Genomic DNA, 16,120 nt, shown 5'->3' on the forward strand with positions numbered 1-16,120 from the left:
GCCTGAATACTTCATCACGTCGAACCCACAATAAGGCCGTTCACTGATGACATGATACTCTGCATAGAAAACCCAAAAGCCTCCGCCCCAAAATTGCTGGAACGCATACACCAATTTGGCAGCGTGGCAGGATACAAAATCAATGCCCAGAAGTCAGTGGCATTTCTATACACTAACAATGAGACTGAAGAAAGAGAAATCAAGGAGTCAATCCCATTTACAATTGCACCCAAAAGCATAAGATACCTAGGAATAAACCTCACCGAACAGGTAAAGGATCTATACCCTCAAAACTACAGAACACTTCTGAAAGAAATTGAGGAAGACACAAAGAGATGGAAAAATATTCCATGCTCATGGATTGGCAGAATTAATATTGTGAAAATGTCAACGTTACCCAGGGCAATATACACGTTTAATGCAATCCCTATCAAAATACCATGGACTTTCTTCAGAGAGTTAGAACAAATCATTTTAAGATTTGTGTGGAATCAGAAAAGACCCCGAATAGCCAGGGGAATTTTAAAAAAGAAAACCATAGCTGGGGGCATCACAATGCCAGATTTCAGGTTGTACTATAAAGCTGTGGTCATCAAGACAGTGTGGTACTGGCACAAAAGCAGACACAGAGATCAATGGAACAGAATAGAGAACCCAGACGTGGACCCTGAACTTTATGGTCAACTAATATTCAACAAAGCAGGAAAGACTATCCACAGGAAAAAAGACAGTCTCTTCAATAAATGATGCTGGGAACATTGGACATCCACATGCAGAAGAATGAAACTAGACCACTCTCTTGCACCAGACACAAACATAAACTCAAAATGGATGAAAGACCTAAATGTGAGACAAGATTCCATCAAAATCCTAGAGGAGAACACAGGCAACAAACACCCTTTTTGAACTCGGCCACAGTAACTTCTTGCAAGATACATCCACGAAGGCAAGAGAAACAAAAGCAAAAATGAACTATTGGGACTTCATCCAGATAAGAAGCTTTTGCACAGCAAAGGATACAGTCAACAAAACTCAAAGACAACCTACAGGATGGGAGAAGATATTTGCAAATGACGTATCAGATAAAGGGCTAGTTTCCAAGATCTATAAAGAACTTAGTAAACTCAACAGCAAAGAAACAAACAATCAAATCATGAAATGGGAAAAGACATGAACAGAGATCTCACAGAGGAAGACATAGACATGGCCAACACGCACATGAGAAAATGCTCCGCATCACGGGCCATCAGGGAAATACAAATCAAAACCACAATGAGGGGATCCCTGGGTGGCGCAGCGGTTTGGCGCCTGCCTTTGGCCCAGGGCGCGATCCTGGAGACCCAGGATCGAATCCCACGTCGGGCTCCCGGTGCATGGAGCCTGCTTCTCCCTCTGCCTATGTCTCTGCCTCTCTCTCTCTCTCTCTGTGACTATCATAAAAAAAAAAAAAAAAAAAAAAAAAAACCACAATGAGATCCCACCTCACACCAGTGAGAATGGGGAAAATTAACAAGGCAGGAAACCACAAGTGTTGGAGAGGATGTGGAGAAAGGGGAACCCTCTTGCCCTGTTGGTGGGAATGTGACCTAGTGCAGCCACTGTGGAAAACTGTGTGGAGGTTCCTCAAAGAGTTAAGAGTAGACCTGCCCTACGACCCAGCAATTGCACTGCTGGGGATTTACCCCAAAGATACAGATGCAGTGAAACGCCGGGACACCTGCACCCCGATGTTTCTAGCAGCAATGTCCACAATAGCCACACTGTGGAAGGAGACTCGGTGTCCATCGAAAGATGAAGGGATCGAGAAGCTGTGGTCTATGTACACAATGGAATATTCCTCAGCCATTAGAAACGACAAATACCCACCATTTGCTTCAACGTGGAGGGACCTGGAGGGTATTATGCTGAATGAAGTGAGTCAATTGGAGAAGGACACACATTATATATTCTTTCTCATTCATTTGGGGAATATAAATAATAGTGAAAGGGAATAGAAGGGAAGGGAGAAGAAATGTGTGGGAAATATCAGAAAGGGAGACAGAACACAAGAGATTCCTAACTCTGGGAAATGAACTAGGGGTGGTGGAAGGGGAGGAGGGCGGGGGGTGGGGGTGACTGAGTGATGGGCACTGAGGGGGGCGCTTGATGGGATGAGCACTGGGTGTTATTCTATATCTTGGCAAATTGAACACCAATTAAAAAATAAATTCATAAAAAACAAAAATAAAAAAATAAAATGAGTGTCTTGTAGACAGCAAAAAAAAAAAAAAAAAAAAAAAAAAGGCGTACATAGGCACAGAGTGCCATCGTCACACCCGCCAAACGTGATATTTGCCGTAACAGGGCCTGATAATTAAGAATGTCCAGTTGTCAGTAGGATGTCGCTTGAGCAATTTCTCCAATCGAGGATCTACTAAAAATCACTCGCTGCCTCTACTTATCATATGTCTTTAAATCACCTCTGATCTCGAACAGACTCCCAGTCTCTGGGCGCTTTGGGTCTTTCACGACATTGACATTTCTAAAACTCTAGGACCGCTGTGTCCTAGAATGTCCCACATTGTAAACTTGTGCGACTGTTTTCTCATTATGAGATTTTGGTTAAACATTTTTTTAAGATTTATTTATTTATCTGAGAGAGAGAGAGAGAGCACAAGCAGGAGGGCCACAGGGAGGGAATCTCCAGCAGACTCCGCAATGACGCGGACCCACGCGGGGCTGTCACAACCCGGACATCACGGCCGAGCTGATACCTCCAGTGGGATGCTGAACCCACCCCGACTGTGCGCGCTCTCTCCCTCTCTCAGTCTCTGTCAAAGAAATCAAATCTTTCAAGTTTCTGTTTGCACTCACATTCCACTGGACAGAATGGGTGCCATTGCCAAGCCCAAAGTCAATGGGGTCTTCAAGGAAGCAGGCGGTGACAAATCAGGAACAAGGACACCTTTGAACTCATCAGCCGTCTTGGTTGGTTGAGGAATTCTTTAGGATTCCTAGTTCCAGCCATAAGTCGATTTCCTGTGGGCTGGGAGAAGCAAGGGGCTGGAGTATGGGGTTTATTAGGCCGGGCGCACCCTCTACTGTTGATAAAGTGAAGTGCGATTTCCTCTATGGGACAGAAAGGGCTTCGCGTCCGGAGATGTCATATTTGCTTTTATAGGACCCTCACCGGATTTCCACTCGTTGGTTGCTGCTCCTGTTCATCACCAAGCCAACGAGACATGGATCGCCCCTCACCAGACACAGCATCATCCTCAGTCTTACGGACTTTCGAGCCCTTTGCTTTCGGTTCCAGAAGCCAGTGCTCTGACCCACAGGTCTCAGGTCTTAGGATTTCTTCACTCAGGGCGGCAATTCCCCTTTTCAGAAATGATTTTATTTGTTTCCTCCCACTGACCTCGTCTCTTTTCTTCATGGTTTCTCCTAGACTCTCCAGAGTGAGCTCTGCAGCTAGCTCACCTGGATTGGCAGGTTTAGTTTCTACCTACTTGTCAATAGGAACTTAGAGTATTCTTCGTATCCCAGGAACTCTGTAGGGGAGTTAGGGCTGGTTCGATGCAATAAAGATATATATTGGGATTCCTGGGTGGTGCAGCAGTTTGGCACCTGCCTTTGGCCCAGGGCGCGATCCTGGAGACCCGGGATCGAATCCCACATCGGGCTCCCGGTGCATGGAGCCTGCTTCTCCCTCTGCCTATGTCTCTGCCTCTCTCTCTCTGTGACTATCATAAATAAATAAAAATTAAAAAAAAAGATATATATTCATATCATCAGTGAAGAGAGACTACTTCTTTCCAACTTACATGCCTTTTATTTCTTTCTTTTTCTTTTTCATTATTATTATTATTATTATTTTATTTCTTTTTCTTGCCTAACTTCTCTGATTCCGGTAAAATGCAGAATGGAAGTGGCAAACGTGGCTGTCCTCGTTGGTTCTGTGAAGGTTCCTAAAAGGAAAGCTCCTCTGGAGTGGAGTCGGGAGGCCCGCCGGCTGAGCCCGCACCCCTTGCCGCTTGTCCTCAGGCCAATCCAACAGGAAGACTGGAGGCCTGCTCCACTCCGTTACCCCCAGAGCAGGAGGAAGGAAGGCTCACCCCTCCTCGCCCCAGCCCCGCAGCAGCCCGCCCAATAAGAGACCGTCACAACTCAGCCCACGACAAACCACTACACTTCCAACTTCCAGATCATTCCAATGGGCTTTTTGTTGATAGCAGCCTGTCCGGCCTCCCCCCTTTCCTGTACAAAAGGGCGTGCCTCGCTTTTGTTCTGCAGACGCCTATGGTTCCACCCTCGCTTGCATCTTCCCCCTCGGAATTCTCTGCTGGTCGAAAATAAATCCATATTTTGCAGGTAAAGTCACTGGTGACTTTATTTTTAAAGTTAACGTTTTGCCATTTCTCCACCGTATTTTCCCTGTCGGTCTGGGATTCCAATCACGTATGGCCTTCTATGTCTCGTCTCCCGTGCGCCATCCTCGGTAACTTCTTGAGCTGGATCTTCCAATTGACCAAATTCTCTTTGGCTGAGTCTAATCTGCTGTTAGGTCTTTCTTTCAATTTCAAGCTTCAACAATGAGGTTTTTCATTTCTAAAAGTACTTGTGTTTTCCTAAAACCGCCTAACAGTCTTGGAGAGTTAGTCATTTAAGTTGTCATAGTTCATCAATATCTGATGTTACCCAGATACTGAATCTTTCTTGATTGTTTCTGCTCACTTGTTTTTTAAAGATTTAATTTGACTAATTAAAAAAATTTTTTATAGATTTTTATTCATTTATTCATGAGAGAGAGAGGGGCAGAGACACAGGCAGAGGGAGAAGCAGGCTCCATGCAGGGAGCCTGATGTGGGCCTCGATCCCGGGTCTCCAGGATCACGCCCTGGGCTGAAGGCGGCGCTAAACTGCTGAGCCACCCGGGCTGCCCAACTATTTTTTTTAAAGAAGGATCCACACCCAGGGCACCTGGGGGGGCGGTGCTCAGTCAGTGAAGCGTCTGCCTTCAGCTCAGGTCATGATCCTGATCCTGCAGTCTTGGGGTTGAGCCAGGTGTCGGGCTCCCTGCTCAGTGGAGAGTCTGCTTCTCCCTCTGCCCCCCTAGCAGTCGTGCTCGCTTTCTTGCGTTCTGTACCTCAAATAAATAAATACAATCTTAACAAATAAACTCAGCTCAACACCCAATGTGGGGCTCGAACTCACGACTCTGATACCGACTCATATGCTCTACTGACTGAGCCAGCCAGGCGCCCCTCTGCTCACTTGAAGTCAGGTCGGCCTGTTGTCTTGCATGTTTGCTGATATTTATGATCTTATCATTTTAGGATGTGGGAATCTCGGAGACCTAAACTGGGAGTGCTTCCTTCCGAGTGGACTTGAACATGGTTCTTCCAGATGCCAGGAGGTGCTACTTACCTGCAACTACTTTGGCTCCCTTCTGGGGTTCATCACCTAGTGCATTCAGTTCTCCTCGCATTTTGCTCAAAGCTTAGTCTCCTAATAACACTAATACAAGCATTTTCCTTTAGGAAAGGTCATCCATGTTACTTTTTCTCCCATTTTACCTCTCTTTGCTCTGATTTCAGCTCGTTATCTTCACATTGAGGTTCATGGGGTGAGCTTTCGGTGGTGAGGAGGCTGGAGAGCCTCCTTTCCCCATCGAGTGCAGCAATGCATTAAGTAGCAGGTGCTCGGGCAGCCCCGGGGGGCGCAACGGCTTAGCGTTGCCTTCAGCCTCGGGTGTGATCCTGGAGTTCCGGGATCAGGTCCCACGTTGGGCTCCCTGCGTGGAGCCTGCTTCTCCCTCTGCCTGGGTCTCTGTCTCTCTCTGTCTCTCTCTCCTCTCTCTCTCCTCTCTGTGTATTCTCATGAATAAATAAATAAAATATTTTTTTAAAAAAAGAAGCAGGTGCTCTAGGTGAGATAGCCTTTTCATCGTGATAATATATACCTAACACGTAATTTACCATTTTGACCATCTTTAAGTGTACGATTCCGTAGCATGAGCTACATTCACACTGTTGAACAAGCATCACCACTGTCCATCACCAGAATTCTTCATCTTGCCAAACTGAAGCTCCACCTGTTGGACAAGAACTCTCCATCGTCCTCTCCTCCAACTCTTGAGCAACCTCCGATCTTGCAGTCTCCGTGGACCCGCCCGTTCTAGGCATCTCACGGTAGTTGTTCATTGTGTGTCAACGTGACTAGGTCACGAGGTGCCCGCCTATGTGGTCAGACACTATTCTGGGAGTGTCTGCGAGGGTATTTTTGGACGAGATTAACATTCAAATGATAGAGTGAACAGAGCGGCTAGCCTTCCAATCAATCATTTGAAAGCTTGAGTAGAACAAAAAGGCTGACCCTCCTCTAAATAAGGCAGAATTTGGGATCCCTGGGTGGCGCAGGGGTTTGGCGCCTGCCTTTGGCCCAGGGCGCGATCCTGGAGACCCGGGATCGAATCCCACGTCAGGCTCCTGGTGCATGGAGCCTGCTTCTCCCTCTGCCTGTGTCCCTGCCTCTCTCTCTCTCTCTGTGACTATCATAAATAAATAAAACTTAAAAAAAAATAGAAAAAGAAAAAAAAATAAGGCAGAATTTTCCCGCCTGCCTGCCTTTGAACCTGGACATTGGCTTTTCTGGCTCTGGGGCTCAAACTGAAGTGCTGACCCTTCCTAAGTCTCTTAAAAAAATTTTTTTATTGGAGTTCAGTTTGCCAACATATAGCATAACACCCAGTGCTCATCCTATCAAGTGCCCCCCTCAGTGCCCACCACCCACCCCCTTCCTAAGTCTTGAGCTGCTGGCCTTCAGCCTGGAATTCACACCATCAGCTCTCCTGGTTCTCAGGCTTTTGGACTCAGACCAGAGCTATACCACTGGTACTCCCGGGTCTCCAGCGCGCTGGCTCACCCTGCAGATCTTGGGACCTGTCAGCCTTCGTAATCATGAGCCAATTCCACACAATAATCCCTTTATCCCCACACACATATGCACATGTGTGCATGCACACGCACATTCTATCAGCTCTGTTTCTCTGGCGAAGCCTAATACACTCATATACATGGAATCATACAACGTTTGTCCTTTTATGTCTGGCCTATTTCATGTAACTCAGTGCATCTGAGGTTCGTCTATATGGTACCACGTCTCAGAGATAGACCCTTTTAACAATGGGAATGTCCTCTTGAACATATACTATCTATACTCTGTTCCACTCAACTGCCAGAAGCAGAAGTCTAGTCCAGCACTGGGGGATCCGGGAATTCTTCCTGGAGGAGATGATGTGTATCTGCGACTCAAAGAATGAGCCAAGTAAAAGGGGTCAAAAAGGGGGCAGTGGGAGAGACCTAGAAAAAAAAACAGTTCTAGGTAGAATAAACAGTATGTAGAAAAGCCTGGTAGTATGTAAAATAAATAAATAAATTAATTAATTAAAAAAAAAAAAACAAAACAGGGATCCCTGGGTGGCTCAGCGGTTTGGCGTCTGCCTTTGGTCCAGGGCACGGTCCTGGAGACCCGGGATCGAGTTCCGGGTCGGGCTCCCTGCATGGAGCCTGCTCCTCCCTCTGCCTGTGTCTCTGCCTCTCTCTCTCTCTCTCTCTCTCTATCATGAATAAATAAATAAAATCTTAAAAAAATAAAGATTAAAAAAATAAAAAACAAACAAAAAGCCTCGTATGAGAAAGAACATGCTGCTTTTAGGGACCTGAAAGTTTCTTAGTCTGGGCGGAGCTTCTTAGCGATCAGAGGAGCAAATAGCCGAAGACTCTACCGGAGGGACTGGTAAGGGGCACTAGATGGGATGAGCACTGGGTGTTATGCTGCATGTTGGCAAATTGAACACCAATAAAAAATAAATTTAAAAAAAGTAAAAAAATAAAAATAAAAGCATTAAAAAAAATTCTTGGTGAAAAAGAAAAGAGACCATAGAGATGAATATTCATTCTCTCATTACTCGTGGGATAGCAGGACTTTTGTCAGGTCCTCTAATTAGCACAATTTGCTGACTTATGCAGCAAACCCACATCAAGAAGGAAGACTGTCTGGGTCCCACGTGTTAAAGGTCGACGAGGCCAAGGATTCTAAGTAGCTGATGCGGATACGGACATCTTTACACATTTGGCAAAAAACTCTCATTCGTCTTCACCCCCCCTGGTTCTTGCCATCATCCTGGATGACAGCAACATGCCTGAGGATAATCGACTTTTGGCTCTACTCTGCTCCTTCCTGGGATTGTATGTCCTTGCCTGGAGTCTCAGTGACCTCCCAGATGTCTTCCCTGGTATTCTATTACTGTAGATCCTCAATAAATATTTACCTTGAAAGTTTGATCACATAATGAAGTGATTAGGTTTCTAAATGCCAAGCCCTAGGAGAGGTTTTGTGCCTTTCCCGTGAGACCAGCATACCTTGACTTTGCCATTCTGAAGAAACAGAGTCCAGTTATGGCCATCTTGACTACTGGAGATGAGGAACTCCTTCACATACATGCTGATGAGGAGAGATTTCACCCCCTGGGTGGTTATTCCTGTGACTTTCATGGTCTTCCGGAAGTCCACTTGCAGCCACTCTTTTGGGTTATTTGCCTAGGAAAGTCAGTTAGACTAGTATCCTGGGGAACAGTACCGTTTGCTCCTAGACACCCCCACATCCCCTCTTCTTTACCACGTCATAGCAGGGACCACTCTGCATTTTCGTGGTCTCTCCTTAGTAGACTGTAAGCAATTTTTCAAGATTCGTTCCTACAGCCTCAGGGTCTGCCATTTAACGGGTGCCCAGGAAATGTCTGCTAAATGAATATACGAGCCATATATAGATGGGCTAGAGTATGAGAAGCTTGGCAATGAGTCACACAATCTGTTTCGCTTAAAGTAAGCCCCTTGGAGGAGCAGAGTCCACTGACTGCGTTCATCCCCAAGAGCTATCCAGGGATTGAAAATCACTAATTCAAAAAAAAAAGAGAAAATCACTAATTCAGGGCAGCCCCGGTGGCCCAGTGATTTAGCGTCGCCTTTGGCCGGGGCCTGATCCTGGAGTCCCAGGATCGAGTCCCACATCGGGCTCCCTGAGTGGAGCCTGCTTCTCCCTCTGCCTGGGTGTCTGCTTCTCTCTCTCTCTCTGTCTCTCACGAATAAATAAAAAAAATAAAATCGTTAAAAAAAAAGAAAATCACTAATTCAGTGGCTCTCAGGAAAAAACCTGCCCAATGAACGGTAGAGGAGTGTGACACTTTCCATTGAGGCACTGAGAAACTTGCAAAGAGGACTACTTCTAGATACTTCTCCATAACACTGGACTTGAGCTCCGACAATTTCTTCACAGGCATTCGCCAGGATTGCACACAGAGATCCTGCTTCTTGGAGGCTCACTCAGGGATCGTTTCCCCCCTAAAAATGTTGTGTGCGATCACCTGGCACATCCACTAAATGTCTGTGCGGATTCTTCCCCCGAGACGCGACCACCCTTGACACGTCTCGGGGAACACCCAGGTGGCAGAAAGGCCTCTAAAGGAGCAGTCGAGGACTTTCCCAACCCATCCTCCCTGCTCTGCGTCGGTTAAGTGGCGAGTGTGAGGCCTCTTACCTGAGGTCTCCAGGCATTAGTCCTGCCCTGCAGGTGCAGCCGGGCTTGGGAAGGAGACCAAGTGGCAAGCATACTGCTTAGGTAGGACGAGGCAGTGATCTGAGCATCTGATATTGCTTTACTCTCCATCCCCAGCGGCATGCTGCAACCTCAGAGAGATTAAAGGTGGGCGCAATCATAAGGACAAGAGGCAGCCTCGGTTGCACTGGCCTGCGGCCGCCGACACCCCCCCCCCCCCACTATCCCCACCGCACCATCTCCCAGGCATTAACCCCCGCACCCATGCTGTTACTGCTGCCCCGCGCCTTCTGGTCAGCTCTTCTCAGTTCGGGGGCACTTTGACCTTAAGAGTGCCGGAGGAGGTGGCTGCCCCTAGGGAATCCCATGGTTACAATGACCAAGGCCTGTGTTTGCTCGGGACTGCGCTGCTCTTAGCATTCGTGGTTCTGTGTCCTGGGACATCGCCCTGCCCTCGAGAAGACTAGGACAGTCATTCATCCCACCCGGGGCTGGGACACGGAAGGGCACGTGATGACTGGGCACTTACTGTTGAAGTCACAGCCCAAGAGCTCCATGCGAAGAGTGCTGCGGATGCTGTAATGGGTTGGGTGCAAACGGATGTACTGAGCAATAATCGGAGGGTTAAAAATATTGTGTTTGATCCCAGATGAATCCACGTTGCCAAAGAAGACCTGTGGGGAGGGATTAGCACAGGTACATGCCAGGTGCAGACAGGGTACAAAGCAATTGCTCCCCATTGCATCTTCCCTCTAATTTTGCTTTGTGCTTCTCTCGACAGCACGCAGCGCTCACATACAACCGTCGTAGCTAGAAGTCCTGTATGTCGGGCCCTGTTCCACATCTGAGAGGGTGCTGGCAGGCACCACCCTACCACCCTGGCCTCAGGATAATCTTCCAAGACTGTGGTCTCTCTCTGTGTGTGTGTGTGTGTGTGTGCACATGTGCATGAACTGTGAGGCTTTAATTAATGATTCCTTGTGTATGGATTTGTAAGACACGTGTTAACATCCAACATGTGGGGGTTCGGACCTTGAGCAGTCTAGGGTGCAGAGAAAGTACACGGCATCTTCAAAGGAAAGGGAACACAGTTTGAGAAATGTGATAGGAACACCTAGTCAGGGGATCCCTGGGGGGCTCAGTGGCTTGGCACCTGCCTTCGGCCCAGGGCATGAACCTGGAGACCTGGGATCGAGCCCCGCGTCGGGCTCCCTGCATGGAGCCTGCTTCTCCCTCTGCCTGGGTCTCTGCCTCTCTCTCTCTCTGTGTGTCTCTCATGAATAAATAAATAAAATCTTTAAATAAAAAAGGAACACCTACTCAGAAGGCCTCGGTTTAAACCATGGCGTACAGGCTACGGAAAGTTTAAAATGATCTCTTACAAGGCACCTAGGCTTTGTGTATGCTTGAATACACTAGAATAGGAATCAGTGTGTGTTATATGATGACACATCAGCATTACAGTATCGTGCAGAATGTTGTAAGAAATTGTTTTGCCCGGGTGCCTGGTGGCTCAGTCGGTGAAGCATCCGCTTTCAGCTCAGGTCATGATCCCGGGTCGGGAGATCGAGGCCCGCGTCAGGCTCCCTGCTCAGTGGGGAGTCTGCTTCATCCTCTCCCTCCGCCCCCTGATCATTCATGGTCTCTCAAATAGTACCTAAAAAATCTTTAAAAAAGAATATAGGTGCAGAAATCCTCAAATGATTTTAGCAGACGGAATCCAGCAGTACATTATAAAAGTGACATTTCATGTCCAAAAAGGAACTGTCCCAGGAATACAAAGATGCTTCAACTTAAGAAAATAACTCTACGTTAATAAAATAAAGGGGGAAAAACCCACATGACTGTCTTGATTCATGCAGAAAAAGCATTGACTAAAATCCACCTTTTCCTGACAAAAAACACTCAGCAAACTAGGAATAGAAGGGGAATCACCAAACATAATAAAGGGCATTTATGAAATACCCATAGCTAAGGTCATACTCACTGGTGGAGGACTGAAAGCTTTTCCCCTAATCAGGAACAAGAATCCGCGCTTTCCCTGCCTCTAACCGACATTGTAATGGAAATCCTGGCTAGAGCAATGATGCAAGAGAAAGAAATAAAGGGTATTTAAATTGGAAAGGAAGAAGGAAAACCATCTGTGTTCTCAGATGACATAACCTTACACAGAAAAAGTCCTAAAGAATTCACGAAACACCGGCAGAGTTAGTGAATTCAACAAACTTCAGGATATGAGACCAACGTGCAGAAATTAGGGGGTTTTCCACGCGGCAGCGGCGACGAACCTCAAACGAAACTGATTAATTGATCAGTTAACTAACTGATTGAATAATTTTATTCAAATCGGGATCACGTGCAATTACATCCCTAGGAATACACGTAGCGGAGGACGTGCAGGGCGTGTGCACGGAAAGTCACGGAACATTGCTGAAAGTCACTCGGGAGGCCCCGAATACGCGGGAAGCCCCGCCGCCCCCCCCCCCCCCCCCCCCGGTGTCAGGACCTGAACGTGTCCCATCGCCGAGTCGCGCCCAGGCGACAGACAGGCCGCACCCCCTCCGGGAAGCTCCCCCGCCCCGCCCTGCGCAGCCCGAGTGCAGGGGCCGCCTGGAGGGGCACCCAGAGGGAGGGCCCCGCCCGGTCCCGGCGCACCTGCAGCGCTCCCGCCGCGCCGACCCGCCGCTGCTGGCACCGCGGGGCGGCGCTCGGGACCCGGGGGCGCGACAGGCCCAGCCCGGGGGGGGGGGGGGGGGCGGGGGGGATCAGCTGGGCGCCCGCCTGCAGCCCGGGCTCGGGTCGGCAGCCCTGGGGGCGCGGGGGGAGCCCGCAGGCTCCACGGGGGCCCGGGTCAGCGGGCTGCAGCTGCCCGAGCTCCCTGTCCCTCGGGCCCCGCCCTGCCCCTCCCTACACACGGGGGACAGTGACCCCCAGGTGCCAGGTGCCGCGGCACAGCCGGCGCGGGGGCTCGCGAGGCCGCACCGGGAGGAGCAGGCGCGGGCCAGGGCCAGTGGGGCGGCGCGGCGGGAGCAGGGGGCCGGGTCAGCGCGCTGCCCAGACAGCGGGTGTCGCCCTGCCGTCGGGCCCCCCATCCCGCGCCCGGAGGGGCCCCGCGCGACCTTCGCCGCCGCCGCCGCCGCGCACGTCCGCCCGCAGGTGCCCCTCGCCGCCAGGGGGGGCGCGCAGTGGGGGCGAGTGCCCCTCGATGGACGTGCAGGGCGATCCCCGCTGCCTCGGGGGGCCTATTCCTGCTCCCTCGGGGGGACGGACCCCGACTCCTGTCCCTTGGCGGAGGGACCCCGACTCCTGTCCCTTGGGGGAGGGACCCTGACTCCTGTCCCTTGGGGGAGGGACCCCAACTCCTGATCCCTTGGTGGAGGGACCCCGATTCCTGATCCCTCGGGGGGAGGGACCCCGACTCCTGTCCCTTGGTGGAGGGACCCCGCTTCCTGATCGCTCGGGGGGAGGGACCCCAATTCCTGCTCCCTTGGGGGGGGGGACCCGGGTTCCCGCTCCCTCGGAGAACAGCCCTCCTGAGAACACGGTGCCGAGGGAACGCGGCCGGCGCACACGGCCACCTACTGGTCCCAGGGTGGCCCCTGCAGCAGGTGTCCAGCGGACGCCAAGCGGCAGGGACAGGAGGCCGAGGAGCGGTCGGTCCCCGGGGGCAGGACGGGGTGCAGGGGGCAGTGAGCGCGCGGCGGCCGGGCCGTCTGTGCGGGGCGGTGCCGCGTGTGCAGCCGAGAGGGCCGACATGTCGGGGGTGCACGTGGGGGCGCGCGAGCTCCTGCACGCTCGTGGGTGGCGCCCCATGCCGTCCGCGCGGCGCAGAGCCAGCGACTTCCCGCCTTTTCTGGCGGGCGAGGGCCGGGCCAATGAGGACGCGGTGACCTCATCAGATCTGCGTGTCACCGCGTGCGCAGCGGGGAGGGGAGGGGGTGTCGCTTTTATACGGAGCGGGGCCTCCTCGCCCGCTGCTCAGAGCTCGGGAGCAGCCGGCCCAGCGCGCCGCACGGCGGTGCACCCCGGCGCTCCTCTCTGCGCCCCGACGCCGTCTTTCGGAAGCGCAGCCCGAGGTTGGTCTCTCCACAGCCCGAGGTTGGTCTCTCCGCAGCCCGAGGTCCGTCTTTCTGCAGCCCGAGGTCCGTCTTTTGCTCCCTCGGGCGGAGGGACCCCAATTCCCGCTCCCTTGGGGGTCCCGGATTCCTGCTCCCTCGAGGGGAGGGGCCCCGATTCCTGCTCCCGGGGGGGGGGGGGAAGAGGCCGTTATTCCTGCTCCCTGGGGGGGGGGTGCCCCGATTCCTGCTCCCTCGGGAGGAGGGACCCCGATTCCTGCTCCCTCAGGGGGAGGGGCCCGATTCCTGCTCTCTCGGGGGGGAGGGACCCCGATTCCTGCTCCCTTGAGGGGAGGGGCCCCGATTCCTGCTCCCTGGGGGGGGGGGGAAGAGGCCGTTATTCCTGCTCCCTGGGGGGGGGGTGCCCCGATTCCTGCTCCCTCAGGGGGAGGGGCCCGATTCCTGCTCTCTCGGGGGGAGGGACCCCGGTTCCCGCTCCCTCAGAGAACAGCCCTCCTGAGAACACGGTGCCGAGGGAACGCGGCCGGCGCACACGGCCACCTACTGGTCCCAGGGTGGCCCCTGCAGCAGGTGTCCAGCGGACGCCAAGCGGCAGGGACAGGAGGCCGAGGAGCGGTCGGTCCCCGGGGGCAGGACGGGGTGCAGGGGGCAGTGAGCGCGCGGCGGCCGGGCCGTCTGTGCGGGGCGCTGCCGCGTGTGCAGCCGAGAGGGCCGACATGTCGGGGGTGCACGTGGGGGCGCGCGAGCTCCTGCACGCTCGTGGGTGGCGCCCCATGCCGTCCGCGCGGCGCAGAGCCAGCGACTTCCCGCCAGCGGCTTTTCTGGCGGGCGAGGGCCGGGCCGGGCCAATGGGGACGCGGTGACCTCATCAGGCCTGCGTGTCACCGCGTGCGCAGCGGGGCGGGGAGGGGGTGTGTCCCTCGGATACGGAGCGGGGCCTCCTCGCCCGCTGCTGAGGGCTCGGGTGCAGCCGGCCCAGCGCGCCGCACGGCGGTGCACCCCGGCGCTCCTCTCTGCGCCCCGACGCTGTTTCGGCAGCGCAGCCCGAGGCCCGTCTCTCTGCAGCCCGAGGTCGGTCTCTCTGCAGCCCGAGGTCGGACTCTCTGCAGCCCGAGGTCGGACTCTCTGTAGCCCGAGGTCGGTCTCTGCAGCCCGAGGTCGGACTCTCTGCAGCCCGAGGTCGGTCTCTGCAGCCCGAGGTCAGTCTCTCTACAGCCCGAGGTCGGTCTCTCTGCAGCGCGAGGCCCGTCTCTCCGCAGCCTGAGGTCGGTCTCTGCAGCCCGAGGTCGGACTTTCTGCAGCCCGAGGCCCGTCTCTCCGCAGCCCGAGGTCGGTCTCTGCAGCCCGAGGTCGGACACTCTGCAGCCCGAGTTCGGTCTCTCTGCAGCCCGAGGTCGGTCTCTCTGCAGCCTGAGGCCCGTCTGTCTGCAGCCCTTGCCCCGTCTCTCCGCAGCCCGAGGCCGGTGTCTCTCTGTCCGCAGCCCGATGTCTCTGCAGCCCAAGCCCCATGTCCCCGCGGCCCGACGCCCGAGCGTCCGCAGCCCGGGGTCTCCGCAGCCCGAGGCCCGTGGCTCCGCGGCCCGACGCCCGAGCGTCCGCAGCCCGGGGTCTCCGCAGCCCGAGGCCCGTGGCTCCGCGGCCCGACGCCCGAGCGTCCGCAGCCCGGGGTCTCCGCAGCCCGAGGCCCGTGGCTCCGCGGCCCGACGCCCGAGCGTCCCCAGCCGGGCCGCAGCCGGGCCGCAGCCCGAGGCCCCGCGCCGAGCGCCGCCGAGGCCCCGCGCGCGGCTCAGGGGGAGCCGTGGAGGGCGGGCCGGCCGCCCGAGGTCGTGCCGCTCGCGCAGCGCCCGCGCGGGGCTGGCCTTCTCCGTGTGCCAGATGGAGCGCCTCCTGCGGGCCGGCCGCTACGCCAAGCGCCTGGGCGCGTCCGCCCCCATCTTCCTGGCGGCCGTCATCCAGTTCCTGACGGCCACCGTGCTGGGGCTGGCGGGCGACGAGGCCCGGCACAGGCGCACCGCGTACATCACCCCGGAGCTCGTGGACCGGGCGCTGCACAACCACGAGCTGCTCAGCGGCTTGTTCACGATGACCACCGTGTCCCAGGTGGCCCCGGCCCGGTACTAGCCGCCCCCGGCCCCTGATGCCCGCCGCCGCCCGGGGAGCCGCCGGGGGGGCTCGGTGACCCCCGCGTCCCCGCAATAAAAGGCGCAGAGACAACCAGACGTGTGCGCCTGGCTCACTGGGTGCGGGACGCGCCTCGGGGGGAGGGCGGGGGGGGGCGGGGGGGAGGTTGGGGTTTGGGGTTGTGGGCGAGGTTGGGGTGGGGGTGCGGGGCTCGGGGATGACGGGGGGTTGGGGTGCCCTCGGCGGTGCACGATGGGGGTGATGGAGGATTTGGGGTGTGGCGTGGGGCGCGGGTTCGTGGGTGTGGTGCGGGGTTCGGTCATGCGGTC

At 54.1% G+C, this 16,120-nt stretch overlaps 2 protein-coding genes across 8 annotated transcripts in view; one reads left to right on the plus strand and one right to left on the minus strand.

The window, feature by feature from the left end:
• Nucleotides 1–16,120, minus strand: part of F8 (coagulation factor VIII) — a 151,345-nt gene that overhangs the window by 2,539 nt on the left and 132,686 nt on the right. For all 3 annotated transcript variants that reach the window (XM_049107307.1, XM_049107306.1, XM_025460528.3), the window contains 3 exons: nucleotides 10,124–10,268; nucleotides 9,577–9,725; nucleotides 8,403–8,579 (listed from right to left, as the gene is read on the minus strand). In XM_049107307.1, coding sequence (XP_048963264.1) covers nucleotides 8,403–8,579; nucleotides 9,577–9,725; nucleotides 10,124–10,268 — 471 coding nt within the window. The remainder of the gene's footprint in view (nucleotides 1–8,402; nucleotides 8,580–9,576; nucleotides 9,726–10,123; nucleotides 10,269–16,120) is intronic.
• Nucleotides 12,763–15,884, plus strand: LOC112668339 (histone H2A-Bbd type 2/3). Of its 5 annotated transcripts, none has more exons than XM_049107311.1 (3): nucleotides 12,776–13,736; nucleotides 14,886–14,999; nucleotides 15,124–15,884. In XM_049107311.1, the coding sequence occupies exons 1-3, from the start codon at nucleotides 13,349–13,351 to the stop codon at nucleotides 15,789–15,791; spliced, it is 1,170 nt and encodes a 389-aa protein (XP_048963268.1). In that variant the 5' UTR covers nucleotides 12,776–13,348; the 3' UTR covers nucleotides 15,792–15,884. The 5 variants fall into 5 exon arrangements, with proteins under 5 accessions (XP_048963267.1, XP_048963266.1, XP_048963265.1 ...); XM_025460535.3 differs by having other exon boundaries at nucleotides 12,776–13,692; nucleotides 14,908–14,999; XM_049107310.1 differs by having other exon boundaries at nucleotides 12,763–13,670; nucleotides 14,908–15,884.

The sequence above is a fragment of the Canis lupus genome, chromosome X, assembly GCF_003254725.2.
Source record: "Canis lupus dingo isolate Sandy chromosome X, ASM325472v2, whole genome shotgun sequence".
Classification (NCBI taxonomy): Eukaryota; Metazoa; Chordata; class Mammalia; order Carnivora; family Canidae; genus Canis; species Canis lupus.

What these genes read in the sequence shown, in the direction of transcription:
- LOC112668339 (XM_049107309.1), top strand. Translation starts at nt 13,349, where the DNA reads ATGTCGGGGGTGCACGTGGGGGCGCGCGAGCTCCTGCACGCTCGTGGG. An exon ending in TGGTCTCTCCGCAGCCCGAG is followed by an intron (nt 13,715 to 14,885) that starts GTCCGTCTTTCT and finishes GTCTCTCTACAG; the next exon opens with CCCGAGGTCGGTCTCTCTGC.